The sequence below is a fragment of the Ctenopharyngodon idella genome, chromosome 4 (genome assembly GCF_019924925.1).
Source record: "Ctenopharyngodon idella isolate HZGC_01 chromosome 4, HZGC01, whole genome shotgun sequence".
NCBI lineage: Eukaryota > Metazoa > Chordata > Actinopteri > Cypriniformes > Xenocyprididae > Ctenopharyngodon > Ctenopharyngodon idella.
In genome coordinates this window covers 12,759,545-12,777,704 of record NC_067223.1, presented here as the reverse complement: position 1 = coordinate 12,777,704, position 18,160 = coordinate 12,759,545, and the positions used below count along the sequence as shown (strand labels likewise).

General features: G+C 36.0%; 1 protein-coding gene across 6 annotated transcripts in view; it reads right to left on the bottom strand.

The window, feature by feature from the left end:
* Positions 1–18,160, bottom strand: part of erc1b (ELKS/RAB6-interacting/CAST family member 1b) — a 220,437-nt gene that overhangs the window by 153,743 nt on the left and 48,534 nt on the right. For all 6 annotated transcript variants that reach the window (XM_051890004.1, XM_051890009.1, XM_051890005.1 and 3 more), the window contains 2 exons: positions 10,997–11,134; positions 6,386–6,526 (listed from right to left, as the gene is read on the bottom strand). In XM_051890004.1, the coding sequence (XP_051745964.1) occupies positions 6,386–6,526; positions 10,997–11,134 (279 nt within the window). The remainder of the gene's footprint in view (positions 1–6,385; positions 6,527–10,996; positions 11,135–18,160) is intronic.

The window sequence follows — 18,160 nt, the reverse complement described above, 5'->3', positions numbered from 1 at the left end:
GGACCTGATTTCGGAAACATTATAAAAAAAATAAATAAATAAATAAAAAAAAAACAGTTCACCCAAATATGACAATTTTTACTCACTCTCATATCATTTCAAAGTTGGATGAAAAGTTTTGGATGAGAAACAGACCAAACTTTTACTTATTCACTGAAAATCTTGACATTTCAATAGAGCAAGTGTCATTGTCTGATTCATGAACAAATCATTATTTTGAGTCAAATATTTTCATCGAATCTCTTGATCAAGTTCACAAAACCAGTCTAAACGATTTGTTCATGAATGAGATCCAGTTTTCGAGTTCAGCTCACTGACTCACTTACTAGAGGGTAAGATTATCAGTAAATTACAGTATGTTTCTCACCCAAAGCAATCACAGGGATTCAGAAGGGCTCTATATAGTGCTATAAGTTATACGGACCGCTTTACGATACTTTTATGGTGCTTTCATATTGCTTTTTTGAAGGAGGAAAGCTCCAACCTTGGGTGAACTGTTCCTTTAACGGCACACAGGGTTTTATGAGAAATAATGTGATAAAATATGAACGATTTTGTGTAACAGTAGAAGTTACATCTCAATAGTAATATCAGAAATATTGAGTGCTATTATGTACAGGGCTCTGCACATATGCGGTACATCAGCTCTCTGTTTTTTTAAGCCGAGTCTCAAGCACGCTGTTAAAACTGCAGCCCTCCATCCATGAGGCCTTTCCTGCAGTTTCCGCTTTCAGTCGGAGAGCCCCACAATTTCACACTCGACTGGAGTCCGCGGACCAAAATACACACTTAATGTTCATACTGCCGCCCCGCGTTCTCTCGCGTTGGTAAAGAAAACAGAAGAGGGGAATGATGGGATGTGCTGGACTCCACACTTTATGATTAGAGTGCGGGAGGGGAGGCCGAAAGAGCTCGGAGTGAAGCGGTCACTGCTCAGGAACAACACAATGCAGGAAAAACAGAGAGAGGGATATAACAGGATGCTGAGCGATGGGAGGCTGCCGCATGCAGCTCGGGACAGCAGTTGTGATCCAAGGACACTGATGCTCCAAACGTTGGCTGGATCTCATGAAACCTCTCAAGATTTCTGGGGCACATTTCACCCCAAAATCAAAAGAAATTAATATAAAATTATATTTTTACAACAATAAAATTAAGCCCACTTTTACGACCAGTAAGGTGTTTTACCACAATGCATGTTTAAAAAAAACGTTAAAAAACTCACAGAAGTGAGTACACCACTCACATTTTTGTAAATATTTTATTATATCTTTTCATGTGACAACACTGAAGAAATGACACTTTGCTACAATGTAAAGTAGTGAGTGTACAGCTTATATAACAGTGTAAATTTGCTGTCCCCTCAAAATAACTCAACACAGCCATTAATGTGTAAACCGCTGGCCACAAAAGTGAGTACACCCCTAAGTGAAAATGTCCAAATTGGGCCCAAAGTGTCAATATTTTGTGTGGCCACCATTATTTTCCAGCACTGCCTTAACCCTCTTGGGCATGGAGTTCACCAGAGCTTCACAGGTTGCCACTGGAGTCCTCTTCCACTCCTCCATGACGACATCACGGAGCTGGTGGATGTTAGAGACCTTGCGCTCCTCCACCTTCCGTTTGAGGATGCCCCACAGATGCTTTAGGTCTGGAGACATTCTTTAGCAAGGCAGTGGTCGTCTTGGAGGTGTGTTTGGGGTCGTTATACTGCCCTGTGGCCCAGTCTCCGAAGGGAGGGGATCATGCTCTGCTCATTCATGGTTCCCTCAATGAACTGTAGCTCCCCAGTGCCGGCAGCACTCATGCAGCCCCAGACAATGACACTCCCACCACCATGCTTGACTGTAGGCAAGACACACTTGTCTTTGTACTCCTCACCTGTTTGCCGCCACACACGCTTGACACCATCTGAACCAAGTAAGTTTATCTTGGTCTCATCAGACCACAGGACATGGTTCCAGTAATCCATGTCCTTAGTCTGCTTGTCTTCAGCAAACTGTTTGCAGGCTTTCTTGTGCATCATCTTTAGAAGAGGCTTCCTTCTGGGATGACAGCCATGCTATGGTCTGCGCACTGATTGTCCCCCACCCCTTCCACCTCTGCAGCAATGCTGGCAGCACTCATAAGTCTATTTCCCAAACACAACCTCTGGATATGACGCTGAGCATGTGCACTCAACTTCTTTGGTCGACCATTGCGAGGCCTGTTCTGAGTGGAACCTGTCCTGTTAAACCGCTGTATGGTCTTGGCCACCGTGCTGCAGCTCAGTTTCAGGGTCTTGGCAATCTTCTTATAGCCTACGCCATCTTTATGTAGAGCAACAATTCTTTTTTTTCAGATCCTCAGAGAGGAGTTTGCCATGAGGTGCCATGTTGAACTTCCAGTGACCAGTATAAGAAAGTGAGAGCGATAACACCAAATTTAACCGGGGAGAGAAAATGGCTAATTGGGCCCAATTTGGACATTTTCACTTAGGGGTGTACTCACTTTTGTGGCCAGCGGTTTACACATTAATGGCTGTGTGTTGAGTTATTTTGAGGGGACAGCAAATTTACACTGTTATATAAGCTGTACACTCACTACTTTACATTGTAGCAAAGTGTCATTTCTTCAGTGTTGTCACATGAAAAGATATAATAAAATATTTACAGAAATGTGAGTGGTGTACTCACTTCTGTGAGATACTGTATATATATACTCAATTTCTACATAATTTCTTATTTCTCTTTATGATTTTGAGAAATTGATTTCATGAGAATTTCTATGAACTTTTGGAAGCAAAGAGAAATGGAAAGGGAAAGAGAAAGATGCCGATGCGAGGAAGAAGCGACGGGGGTGAGACAGGAAGTGGTTTAGTGGTGGGGATGTGCATCGCCCATGTTCTAGAGGCAGACAGCGGAGAGGAATGTGGAGATCACAGCAAACAAGAATAACCTGAATAATAAAACAGCCACAGACACAGAGCTGTGGGAAAGCTGGTGTACGTGTACACAGAGAACACCATCATTAGAGGGATAGTTCGACCAAAATTTAACATTCGGTCATCACTTACTCACCCATGTCCTTCCAGAGCCGTATGACTGTTTTTCTTCCATGGAACACATATGGAGAATTTTTGAATAATGTACTGGTCACTCTTTCCATGGAATTTCAAGGACTGAAGCATTCATGATTCAAAAAGGACAAAAATAAGCACAATAAAAGTTATAAAGTATTCCGTGTGACCTGTACGCTATATTCCAAATCTTCAGAAGCCATATGAAGTCAAAACTAAAGTCGTTATTCCGACTCTAGTGAGGATTTATCAATTTTAACTGGATAATTGAGTCAGTGATTTGAACTTGAGAATTTTGCATTAATTCAGGCCAGTTTTGTGAAATTGTTTTCAATTTAAATGAAATTAAGTGAAAAATTAAAATAAAAATAATCACTAAAAAGTAAAAAAAAAACACAATTTTGAGGAAATGTGCTTTAAAATTATGCAAAACATAATTAAAAGAACCAATTTTATGGTGCATTTATGTCCTTTATGAATTTTCAGAAAGCTTCAGCGGCCAATACAATTTTTAAAAAATTCTCCTTTTGTGATCCACGAAAGGAAAAAATGTCATACAGGTTTGGAACGACATAAGGATGAGCAAACGATGACCAAACTTTCATTTCTTTTATACTGATGTAAAGGCCATTGGTGAGATACTAGCCAAAATACATGCGCAAAAGGAATGAAGAAAGAGAAAAAGGATAGAAGGCAAAAAAAAAAAAACCTAAACAACAGAGCAGAGTTGAAGACAGAAAGAGAAATGAGCAGTTGCTCTCTGGGAGGGGCCGTTCCCTCACATTTAGAATCCTCCATTTATCTTCTTGTCACACACACACACACACACACACACACACACACACACACACACACACACAGGACTGACAGTGCTGTGGGTCCAGCATGTCTGTTCTCATTGCTACAGCTCCTCTGGGATTGTGTGGATGTCTGTGGAATCAGTCTGTCTCTATCAAGCCTGACTGAGCACCTTATCCAATAGCACAATCTAAAGGAAGTTGCTTCTAATGCTGTCTGGGATCTGGGATCGACCTCTGTAATATGCACCTGACACATTATAGAGGATTACTGCATTATAAATTCGAAACCACCATCTGAACTTGTAGCATTATGAATGTGAAACTGCACAAGATGTCAATTGGAAGATCACCTCTGAGCTGTTTGTTGGTAATGTTTGCTCGTACAGTACAAAAACCTGTAACATTACTTGCTTTTACAAACGCAAGATATAATTTACGTATTGTTCCGAATATATGAAATCATGTACTGACTGAGTAGTGCTACATTTGAATTTGAACTTACTTTGCGACGTTAAAAAAGTATGTTCTATATATAGTATGAATGGGGTAGTATAAATGAAATTCGGACGTACTACATCCGCCATGTTGTTATTATCATGTAACCTACCAGCGTCAGTTACGTCACTTCACCTCCACTTATAAATCCTCTCCCGTGGCTTCATGGGATAGTAAAGTTTCAATCGAAATGCACACTTCACAATCTCGCCGGAAGTAGTAGGTCATCCAGGGACTTTTCTCCTACTGTTTTTTGAAAACTATGAATTCGGTCATACTATTCTGTTGGTGTGCTGTTTTTTGCATACTATATAGTAGAGAAGTATTCAATTCCGGACTCAGCGAATGTTTTTTACATCTGAAAAAATGGGTTCATCTTATTTTCAGGGTCTAGACTTTTACATGTCAATAATACACCCGCAACAGTAGGTGGCGCCAAATATATGTGAAATGAGTGTGCCAAGAAATACGGTGTGTCAGAGTGTAATGTTAGAAGATCGCAAGTTCAAAAAACTAACTGTCTTAGAGCCGAGTGACTGTTATGTTACCATTAGGGCTGGAACAATACATCGATTCTCGATTTGCGATACAAAGAATCTGGAGCGATTCTGATATTTTCCGATGTATCACGATTCTCTCTCAATCGATTCTGAGCTTAGTTTTTAACAGCAGATGGCACTACGTACTTTAGAAACACCCATACTCTGCTTGCTTCCAGTTCCTTTACACACACATCACTTAAACCTAAAATAATCATTCATAAAGTTCGAAAAGGTTGAAGCGAATTACAAAGGTGTTCGTAGTGGGTTGTGTTTACATAAATCTAGCATCATAAAAGCATTCTGAGCTGAGGTGCAAGTGTATTTAACCACTTACATGACTCAGCCGAACGTACGAGCGCTCTCCGGCTCTCTTCTTCGTGAGCATTTGAGTGTGCAGTTAAAAACTAGCCTAGAGTGCCATCTGCTGTTAAAACTAAGCTCAGAATCGATTAGAGAGAGAAAAAATATCAGAATTGATCCAAAATCATTGTATCACAAATCGAGAATCGATGTATTGTCCCAGCCCTAGTTAGCGTGCCTCGCTGACGGGACCAAACATCCCCCATACGTGATTTTAAAACGTAAGACGGTACCCAGATTCCAAAATTACAATAAGATTTGACTTCTACTGTTATTGAAATTTTGGTAGGCTACATGGTTTTCACTATGAGATGGATAGCCTGATTGTTATATAATTCAGATTGGCTACAGATTATTTTTCTGGTATGCCAAAGTGTTTATTTTTAAATGTGTTCGTTGGTACATTTTACCAGTATTTACCAGTATTTACAAATGAAAATATGAAAAATATGCAATATGAAAATTATTTTAAAATAAAAGCATTTTCTTTACAAAATACAAGATTTGGTCCTCAAAAAGCCTTTTTTCAAAAGGTACATCTTGAAAAAGGAGGGGGGGGAGGTGAAAATATTTCACAGAAAAATAAAATAATAGTTCAACATTGATGTGTTTTCATATTGGAGGAGTTTAATTACAGTTGTCTTGATAGAAGAGATTTTGTTTAGGATTTAGTTGTGGATTTTAGCTGAGCGTACAGGCCACGATTCATGTTTACACCGCAAACCCAAACTTCTGTTCCAAATATGCAACCAGATTACACAAATATCAAAGTATGTTTGCACGATGACATTGTAGTTTAACGGTCATAAACAGAGCAAATTATGTTGTAGATGAGGTGGTTCTCTAAAAGAGCACAACACATTATCTATTGTTGATATGTGGTTGCTAGAGTGTTCTGGGTAGTTTCAAAGGCATTGATAGGAGATTGATTACTGATTCAAGTCAAAAGAGTCCAAGATCAAAACATTTTGCTCTCTAGATATGGCTTTTTCACCCATTTCATTGTCCACCAGGTGTAAATCGTTAGAATAACACAGTAAATTGTGAAAAATCATCAAATGTGCAACTTCATACAATACTGGCATTAATAAAGCATTAGTTTGTGAGTTCACACAAACACAAGCGCTCACCTCACGATCGGACAGGTCTCCCTGCAGTAGGCTGACTTTCTCTTTCAGCTCTTTGAGCTCTTTCTTGTTGCTGTCCAGTTCTTCGCTCTTCTCTCTCTCGTCTCTATCCCTCTGTTCCTTCAGACGCTCGATAATACGCTCCTACAAACATCACAAACAAGAGAGGACATGTTAAATGTGTGATGTAGAAGCAGAGGGAAAATGAATAATTTACTCATCCTCATGTTGCTACAAACCCATGTGACTTTCTTCTGTGGGACACAAAATTAGATACTTTGAAGGATATTAAGCAGGTAAGCTTTCCATTGAGTACAACATACAATTGTCCGACAGTTGATGCAAGATCATCAGTGAATAGTTCAATTTCACTTATTTCGCCCTGTTCCTCACACGAAGCTATCATACAGCTTTAGAAGACTTGGAATAAGGCGTAAACGTCTTTTTTTTATGGTAACTATGAACTGTTGACATATGGATAAGAGCTGATTGAAGATCCTTCAAGAAAATCCCCTTTTTTGTTCCATGGGGAAAAAAAAAATAACACTATAAAGATTTGAAATGACATGAGTAATAATAGCGAGTAAATTATAAAAGACCTTTCAAATTTACCAAAACCTAACACACACTACTGCCTATTCAAAGTGCAATCAATAATAATTATTCATATTACTGATATAAAAAATATTATTTATATATTTACTAATAGTATTAGGTCATACATTCATATTAAATACAAATAAAATATCATTATTAAAAATAACAATACTAAACTAATAAAATAATAATGATAATAATAATAATAATAATAATGCATTAAGAAATATTATTACTACTAAACTATTAAATATTATTATTATTATAGTCATCATTATTAAAAAGTATAATATTAAAAGTATTAAAGTTTATTTTAAATAAATAAATAAACATGAATCTAATGCAATAAACTATTATTATTATTATTATTATTAATAATAATAATAATAATAATAAAAAAGTTACATTCAAATTCATTTAATATCATTTTAATACTAAATAAATAAATATGAATCTAGTGCAATAAGCTACTATTATTATTATAATTATTATTAATATTTAAAAAAGTTATATTAAAAATAATTTAATATAATTTTAATATAAGAATCTACTGTAGTAAACTATTATTACTAATAATATTAAAAAGTTATATTAAATTATTTAATATAATTTAATACTCAAATAAATAAACAATCTAGTGCAATAAACTTATTATTATTATTCATATTTTATATTGAATAATTTCATAAGTCATATTTAATAAAAAAAAATAATATATATATATAAAAATTGTAATAGTAAATAAATGCCGTGCCTTTAAGATTTCACTTTACTTGTTGAATTTCTGTATTATGGAAGGTTGAACACTATAATATTACATTTTCTATTCATTTTTCTTTTTAAATGATTAAAGAAAAAAGTGGCACATAAGAAGAGGAAATGATTTTGTGGTTATGTACATTCAGTTTTATGTAAGGGGTGTAATATTTACCCAAAAACAAGAGTTGGGCCAACACCTGTCAAAATTTAGAAAACGCAGGCACACCAATTCCTTAATTCCCAACTTAAGCGTAACTCTGCACGGCTAGTGGAACATATCTGAATGAACACATTCGGTGTACGATCCATTAATCTCACACATGTGTCAACTTTGGCCAGGTGTTGGAGGATTTGGCCGCGTCTTCTTTCAAAAAAATGGAAGTAACTTTAGTAGAAATGAGTCAGACCTGATGTGAACGGCTACTATGCTGTACAGTATGCGCACTTTAATAACGCTGCAAAAAAAGCACCTTTAATAATTCTGAGAGAGGAAAAAGAGACACACAGAGCAATAACGTGAGACAATAAGAGGTCTGAGGAAAGAGTGTTTTGGCGCAGCCTCGCATTTGCAGTCGATGGCCTGTGAAAGAGGACGGCTGGAATCATGGAGAGCATCAGCCTCCAGCACTTTCACACCCACGCCGGCCAAAACTCACACACCGAGCGGCCGAACCGGACAATAATAACACAGCTCTTTTTAAGGCCCGCGCTGCATTTCTCACCGCAAAGGCTGTATTTCACTCTCCCGAGCCGACGTTCCTGGCCGATCCTTGCTGAGCTGTGACATTAAGCATGACCGCTCATCGCTGCGCCAGCTAACTCTCTCCGCGATGCTGAGCACCAGATGCAATCGGGGTTCAGAATGTGCATCCGAGGCGTGTGAAATGGAAAACTGCGTGTGGGAAGGACAGAAACGGTCTGCGCAGAAGTGCATACGTGTACGCCTGTGTTCGAGTACTAAACGAGCCAGAGCTCTCCTTTTCAATATGCAGATGGCTGACAAAGTTAATTTCCGGCCCGCGGCTGGGAGGAACGGGAGGCCCAAACCTCGGCGCGTGAGGGTATGCGAGCGAGATGAAGTGGGGAAACGCAGAACAGCGGATCGCCGCCAAACTGCGGACACATAAGACAATGCTAATAACCGCCGGGGTTACTTCATTCATATTAATGAGATGGAGCTCAGGGGGTGGGTGTGGGGGATATGTTGATTCAGAGAACTGCGTCATCTGGATGTCCGTGACCTGAAACATTCAGAGAACTACGAGGAGGTGTTGGCGGAGACAATCACACATGCGATGTGAGTTGATGAGAAGTGACGGGGATTGACCCGTGGATCCGTACGCTTGCTGGGAGGTCAATCGTAGTGCGAGAATGACTGAGGCCTTACATAAGGGTGTGTGACAGAGCAATCTTCACTGCTGTCTCACACACTCACACACACACACACACACACACACACACACACACACACCACACCCTTTCTGCTGCAACTGCAGTCTATATGTCACCTGTGAACTCATGTCTCTGAAGGAGAGAACACATGCTACTACCCTCCACAAGTGTAGTTAATATTAATTCTAACAATAAACAACTATAATGTATAACTAATAATAATAATAAAAAATTGTCAATTTGTAAAATTTAATTTAGTTACAATTAATTAAAATGATTTAAAATTTAATATTAATTAAAATTAAATTATTAAAATTAGAACTACTACTACTACTACTACTACTACTAATAATAATAATAATAATAATAATAATAATAATGGTATTAAACTGAATGCAATACTAAAATATTTACTAGTAATATTAATTTACACAATATGAAAATTAATGTTAATTATTAATTGTAGTTAAACTACTACTAGAACATACTAATACTACTGTTAATAAAAAAATAAACAACTTAATTTAATATTTAGATGTTTACTAATAATATTAGATTATACATTGATATTAAACAACAACAACAACAATAACTTAATGTAATATTTATATTTAGATAATAGTATTAGATTACACATTAAATAAGAACATTAATAACAATAACATTTATTAATTGTATTTATTATTTAGATTTTTATTATTATTTACTATTATAATTTTTATTGTTATTATTAGTACTACTACTATTAATATTATTTAATATGAATATAATATGTAATATTTACTAATAATATTACTTTACACATTAATGTTAAACATGGCAGTCTGTAATATTTACATATTTACTAACAGTATTAGATTATACATTTATATTAAATATGAACATTAATAACATAACATTTAATATTAATTTAATTAATTATTTATTTATGTTTTATTATTTACTATATCATAATTTTGTACTATTATTATTATTATTACTATTATTATTGATATTTTTAATATGAATTTAATAGAAAATATATATTAATAATATTCATTTACACTAATATTAAATATGAATATTAATTATTAATTGCAGTTAGAAAATACTACTACTAATAAGCAGAAGAAGAAGACATAATAAATAACCTAATGTAATATTAATATTTACTATTAGTATTAGATCATATTTTCATATTAAACTTTATTATGAATTGTAATAATAATAATAATAATAATAATAATAATAAATTGTAATGTTGATATGATATGCATTCTCTGTAAAGCTGCTTTGAAACGATATGTATCGTGAAAAGCGCTATACAAATAAATGTGAATAATAATAATAATAATAATAATAATAATAATGTAATATTTATATATTTACTAATATTATTAGGTCATACATTTATATTAAATATGATTCATAATAATAAAACATTTATAATTTATATTAATTTATTATTTATTATTTTATATTGGTTTTTATTATTTACAATTATTATTATTATTATTATTATTATTATTATAGCTACAATAATTATTCATTTCATAGTCAAAGTCAGCATTTTTGGTCTGACCCTTCACCTGCCGTAAAATCTATCTAAACTGATTACGGATGACAAAAATACAAAACCAGTACTTTGGATCCGGTTAATACTAAAATTAAAGTTAAATCAAATGTAATGAATAATACATTTTAAAGAATCTGTAACATCAATCCAATTAGGCAGTGTGTAACCGACAGACAGTTGCTTCAAACACAACATGGGTGAGAATCATGTCGAACTAAATTTTGGTATGACAACCCTAAAACTGACAGGGAACAACACAACATTGATGGATTTAGGCGGCTGTAAATGAATCTGTGTTTGTGGGTGTCCACCTTCTCAGCCAGGGCCTCCTCCAGCGTGGTGAGGGCCGTGTCCGTGTTTGAAGTGTCTGCCTGCAGGGATTTGACGCGCTCCTTTAGACTGGTCATCTGCTTCTCCTTATCCCTCAGCTGCTCCTGCAGGTTCTCAATCTGCACAAAGAGAGAGAGACAGTTTTACGACATCGAACTGATCCAGATGAAGACATATCTATTAAAGCACAATAAACAACATTTACTCACACTTAAGCTCAGAGTAGACTAAGTGAAGCCATTTTTCATTTTTTTTTCAGCACTTTCACTTACAGCATTCCATATGCAACATTAGGAACGGGGGGAAGGGACGGATCGGTTAAAAACAATCTATTTTTTTCACTGTTCCTCTGAAAATAAATAATGACCTCATTAGAAGCATATTCAGAACTAATTCTCTTCATAAACTTTCCTTATCAGCGTGCGCGGCTGGCGTGTGCGTGACGCCGGAGCTGATGAATGACATGGGAGAGATGGGCATTTCCACGTTTCGCTCCATTCATCATGTCCCGACAGCTCAATGAAAAGACTGACTGTTCCTGTCCACCGTTTCACATTCAATTAAACGCTGACGGATTTGATAAATAGTTGCCGTTTTTGTTTCTTTTAGCTGCTTTGAAACAACCTGCTGTTGATAGAGCCGCTCTCTGTGAAAACACATTTTATCAGCAGGTCTACCTCGAGTGTTTAGATTAAAAGTTCTTGGGCTGAACAAGATGAAGAGAAAATATATGGTCTTCGATATGAACGTAATTGATTTAAGACGTATACCCAAATATTCTGAAATGTTGGCAACATAAGTTTTGTTGCTATGGCTACAGCCTCACAGCCAATGAGAATGAGAGTTATATCACAAAATAAAACATGATATAAAAAAAAATAAAAAATGTATTTACATTCAAATAATTTATTTATAATATTAAAAATCGTATTTAAAAAAAAATCTTATATTATTATAAAAATGTAAAAAAAAAAAATTCATTATTCTTAATTCAATAATTAATAACACACGCATACAATACCTACATATAAGGTAGATTACTTATACATTGTAGTCACACGAAAAAAAATTGTAGTTAACGCTAACGTAATCCATTACGTTACACATTTAAGGTCATATAATTGGATTACTTTTAGATTACTTTGACCTAACTCATTTATCACAATGATTTGAATAGGATAATCTTATACCATATTGACATAAAAATACTAAGAGAAAGAAAATATTTTCCATTCTTTATCATCAACAACATGAAGTGCATTAATTATTACATTATGTCAGGGTTTCTGAGAATGGGGTTCGTGAGTTTAATGAAAAACTATTAAAGGATTAGTTCACTTCAGAATTAAAATTTCCTGATAATTTACTCACGCCTATGTCATCCAAGATGTTTATGTTTTTCTTTCTTCAGTCAAAAAAAAAAAAAAATTATGGTTTTGAGGAAACATTCCAGGATTTTTCTCCATATAGTGGACTTCAACAGTTACCAATGCAGCTTCAAAGGGCTCTACACCATCCCAGCCGAGGAATAAGGGTTTCCAACATGATTATGTAATGCGTGGCACGTCGCAGAGCAGTGCAAGACGAGTATTTTTGGTTATAAAGTATATAGTATTTATATACTTATTAAGACCCTTATTCCTCGTCTGGGATCGTGTAGAGCCCTTTGAAGCTGCACTGAAACTGCAATTTGGACCTTCATCCCATTGGTAACCATTGAAGTCCACTATATGGAGAAAAATCCTGGAATGTTTTCCTCAAAAACCTTAATTTCTTTTCGACTGAAGAAAGAAAGACAAAAACATCTTGGATGACATGGGGTTGAGTAAATTATCAGGAAATTTTAATTCTGAAGTGAACTAATCCTTTAAAACATAATATAATCTAATTACAAGTACTTAATTTTTGGAATCTGATTACATAATACAGATTACATGTAATCAGTTACTACCCAGTGTGTGTGTGCGCGTGTATAATTATTATTAATAAATAACGTTCCTATTAATCAAACAAAATTAACATACCAAAAATCTCTCACATCTTTTCTCCCTTAGTAGCAATTTCCAGTCTCAAAGTGCCTTAATGATTTAGAAATAGAACCCTTTTTTTATTCAGTTCCCGGAAAGGAGCAAGAGAAAACTGTGACAGCAGCGAAATCTGGTTTTTCAAACCAGACCACTGAGAGAGATAAAGCTGTGTCGACTTATGAATTTAATTAAAAGGGTGAATGTTTTGGCAAAAGCGATTACAAGGATAACAAATGTAGGCAGAGGGGAAAAGTGAGAAGAGACCCTATAATGAATTTGCCCTGGTTCAAAAAAAACTACAGTTGTTGCTCGAATAATAAAAAGTACGGCAGGGTGTGTTGTTTTAAATAATTTCAGACATGTTTGGACAGATGTCGGGGTTAGTCTCAGATAGTTTTAAGCAAAAAGTTGAGTGGGGGAAAAAAAAAAATAGGTTGTGCTGATTTGTAAAGTCAAGTGGAACTGTGGCAGATTTTTTTGTGGAAGACATAACAGGAGAAGTGTGTGCACATGCATGTCCAATACGCACAATTAAACATCTCCAGCCCCTCATTAATCAAACACACACCTGACAGCTCCACCTGTCTGACGACACACACATTCAAATGTCTGAACCCATCACACACACTTCAGAAGTCTCTTCCCTTTAATATTGTCTGCGGTGTAACACAACCTGATTACGCTCCTCTGCCCCATTACCCAGCGCCCCCCAGAGTCTTGGGTTACCCTGTGCAGCTTTGGCCGGCGCACACTATACGCTCATGAATATTTCATAGCGCTCATATTATGCATGTGCAGAGTCATATGATAACTGCAATTATATTTTGGAAAACAATCAGAGCATTGAATAGAAAACTGCAATCCTGTCTCAGGCTAATGGAGGAAAAATGCCTTCATCTTCCTCATGGAGGGAAGATCTAGATTAGGGGGGATCCATGTCAAGCCAAATGATGATTACGTTCAAATTGGAGCCTATTAAAGGAGAGAAAGTCCATGTTGGGATTCTGGGAGCAGGTTTAATCCGGAATTGGATGACCTGCTAACTAAAACTGAGAGAAGAACGATCTGTATGTACTGTAGATGGACACACACACACACACACACACACACACACACACACACACACACACACACACGCTTCTCTGCCTCGTTTCTGGTTTCATCCGAGAGTGTGTGAGCGGATAAAAGACAAGACAAAAAGAGCAGCCTCCCGTCACAGAGATCCAAACGCATGGAGACTTAAAGGGATTTGTGTGTGTGTGTGTGTGTGTGTGTGTGTGTGTGTGTGTGTGTGTGTGTGTGTGAGATAGAGAAAGAGTGAGAGGGAGGGGGGTGTCTGAATTATTAAAGAGTGTTTTGTTTCACTTAGTGATCCGCTGCTTGTCAGTGTGGTGTGAGCTCTGGAAACAGACAGAGAGGCACACGACACACAACAAGACAACATGCGCGGGCACACACACGCACAGAGTGAAAAGATTTGAGCGTTTACAGCGGGTTGCATCAGAATTGTATGCAATGTGCAAGCCGAACAAAACAACATGTCAAACCCACAGAGTGGAGCGACGGGAGGGGAGATCTTTTCTGCAGACTTTCGGCAGATGGGTGACTATGTATAAGAGAAAGTGTTTGCAATACATTTTTTGTGCTTATTATTACACGGCTCTCTGGAATACTTGATTCTGATTGGTCAAACACACCGTTCTGAGGTTGAATATTTCTGCATAATGAGCACTAAACTGTATACATACCACAATACCACAACTGTAATGATAACGTCACAGAGAAACGATTTTTCCACAACTGTTTTCCACCTTCATACTGACTCTCTGTCTGTGCGGCTCCTTTAAGGGGCCGTTCACACATAACACGTTTTTCTATTCCAATGCGCTACTTTTCCATTGTTTTTCTATGTAAACACGCTAGATAGATGTGTATTACCGTTAAATTCGCGTCTCGCCTCTTCTGCAGTGCTTCGCACAAGATGCCATGTCAAGTTAAAAGAATTTCAACTTTTACACGCAGCACCACTCATCATTGTCAATTCCAAAACAGTGGACCAATCAGAAGAACTCAGAGCGTTGAGAGCTTCTGTTTACAGTAGTAAGTACTCAAAAGCACGTCTTGAGACCCTCACGTTTCGCGCTGCGCTTTTTTTAAAACCATTCCTCGCTTTTTTTTTTAGAAACAAAAATGCGTTCTGTGTGAACGAGCCCTAAGGCTTGTCAGTAAATGGCCACTGTTATGATTGGCTAGAGTCATTGCATAAGAAACAGTATCAATAATTTTATGTAGCCTATATGACAGATTTGCGCTGCACATGTTGCACTTAACGGTATTTTCCTTTTTGAAGTGATTCCAATCATATTTCAAGCAATTCAAAACCATCATGGATAACAGGGCGCATCTGAAGTGTCACAGCTGAAAGAAAAAATTCATTATTTTTCGGCCTTAATATTCTGGCCAAATTTTCTTATCAGGCCGATAATGATAACAGTAAAAATGAACATATATCGGCCGATACTGATATGGTGGACGCTATATCGTGCATCCCTAGTATACTGTATTCAGTGTAGACAGTGTCAGTGATTATAATGTTTTTTATTTGCTTTTGACACAACACTCACATCCAGTGTAGGCAAATGTCAGCCATTAAGTAACTGAATGCCAGTGGGCGGGGCCTATGGTGTGATGATGTATAACTATTTGTTGATGTCTTGCTCTGGAGGCAGTCATATGCAAATATATTTGCCTGTGTGACGTCACAGATCCTGCATTATCAAAACGAGCCGTTTTTGGAGCTTGATTAAATAAATGCTTTGTTTACAAAGAGGAGGATGTTTTAAGCTATGAAACTTGCAGTTTGTTTTAATGGTACAAAGACCTCTTAAAAGATCAAGGCAAATTTGATTTCTCATGTCATGACCCCTTTAATAGCAATTTGAAAATAAATTATTTCAAAGGAAATCCAACACTAATTTTTTTTTTTTCCTCAGTGTAACTGACCCTTTTCACAATTTCCTAGATTTCTAGTAGCACTCTTTTTGCTCAAATCATATTTAAACTCAAAAGCTCATTTATTTATTTAAAAAAATAAACAAGTAGCCAATTTGCGTTGGGTTCTTGATCCACCTGTCAGGATCTATTTCACGACATACACGTGAATGTCATTTATGAGAGGTTTGTTGAAACGGAATGGGTGGTGTCGAACACACACGCTGCTCAGTAATGCAAATGTGTGTCAGGAGTTTGGCACCTGAGTGGGTGAGACCTGACAGGTAAGTGGCATGACGCCAGTCTTTGTGTCTGCAAACTCCCACACACAGAAATAGATTTTCCTTAATTTTTCAAAATTGTCAAAATTCATATTCCGGCTTTGATCACCATATGTTAGGGGTGGCACTGAACTAGTCGATTAGCTCTGGCACTAGTCGATGTGCCAGGTCTGTGCCGACTAGTTATGGATCACATGACTTCAGCTGCACTGGTTTGATACAAAGTGACAGCAGGAGGAAAATTCCAGTGTGTAACTGCGTCTCATTAGGTTTAAATAGTAAATTGCAACAGACACATATATTTGGAATTATGCACACGTTCAAGGTGGTCAGAGCTTTACTGGTTGTAGTTGAAGCTCTTTAAAGGGCATGAATTTAGAGACATACAGTAATTTATCTGAGAGAGTTTTACTGTTGCACTGCTAGTACACTATTAGCATGCTAAAATCTTTTCAAAGAAATTTATAGAAGCACTTTTTCTCTTTATAGAAGCACTACTGCTTCAAATATCAAAGCTAAAACCAAAAGAAAAAAAATGTAAATTATTATTTAAAATAATTACTATGTTTATAGCAATTACTGTTACCTGGTTTGTTTGTTTTTACTAGACATGAACAATACCATTCAAAAGTTTCTGGACAGGATTGATTGATTGATTGATTGATTGATTGATTGATTGATTGGACAGAAATTAATACCTTTATTCAGGAAGGGAACATGAAATTGATTGACAGTAAAGACATTTATAATGTTATAAATGTTTCTATTTCAAATGCTATTCTTTTGAACTTTCTATTTATCAAAAAAATCTTAAAAAATGTCTCACTGTTTCCAGAAAAAAATATTAAATATTAAAATAATAAGATGAAGATGACGAAGAAGATGAAGAAGAAGAAATATTTCTTAAGCAGCAAATCAGCATATTAGTATGATTTCTGAAGGATCATGTGACACTGAAGACTGGACTAATGATGCTGAAAATTCAGTTTTGGCATCACAGGAATAAATTACATTTTAAAATACATTCAAATAGAAAATGATTATTTTAAATAGCAATAACATTTGACAAAAAATTAATGTTTTACTGTGTTTTTGATCAAATAAATGCAGCTTTGGTGAGCATGAGAGAATTCTTTCAAAACATTAAAAAAAAAAAATCTTTATTTGTATTTTGTACAATATTAATTCATTTAAATGCAAAATTAAATTACACATAAATATAAAAATTATAAATTTAATAAAAAAAATTATAAGAGGCCCATTTTTGCAATAACAAAATATATTAAATCAAATTTCAAAGTACAGTATTGGTATTAAAAATTTAATTTACCTTCATGTTTTGTTTTATTTGCATTTTTATAATGTATAAAACAAGCATGTTAATAAAGTACTTTGAAATTGAAAAGTCTGAGAAACAGGGTGAGAGAAAGGGGGAGGTGGAAGAGGAGGAAGTGTCGATTAATTAGAAACTTCTGTAGAACTTCTTTCCCCCAATTAAGTGGAAAGCAGAGAGGATCTTTCTCTCGCTCTCTAGCAGACTGTTAGGGGCTTAAGACTCTCGCCCTTTTGATGTGGGGTTTATCATTATTTTAACACAAGGCACTTATTAGCATGTGCCCTCTTAAAGCTCCATGCTCTCTGTCTGTGTGCCGGTGTCTTTCTCTCTCTCTCTCAACTGAAGGATGGTAACAAACAATGTAAGAGGCTCTTTCTCAGCGAGAAGATCACAACTCAGACCCGACACGCTCTGTTTAAGAGGCTTTCCTTGTGGTGCTAAGCCTGTTAGCCTTCTTCAACCCCTTAGCCGTCGAAAAGAAGGGGAGAAAAAAAGCACACGAATGTTCTA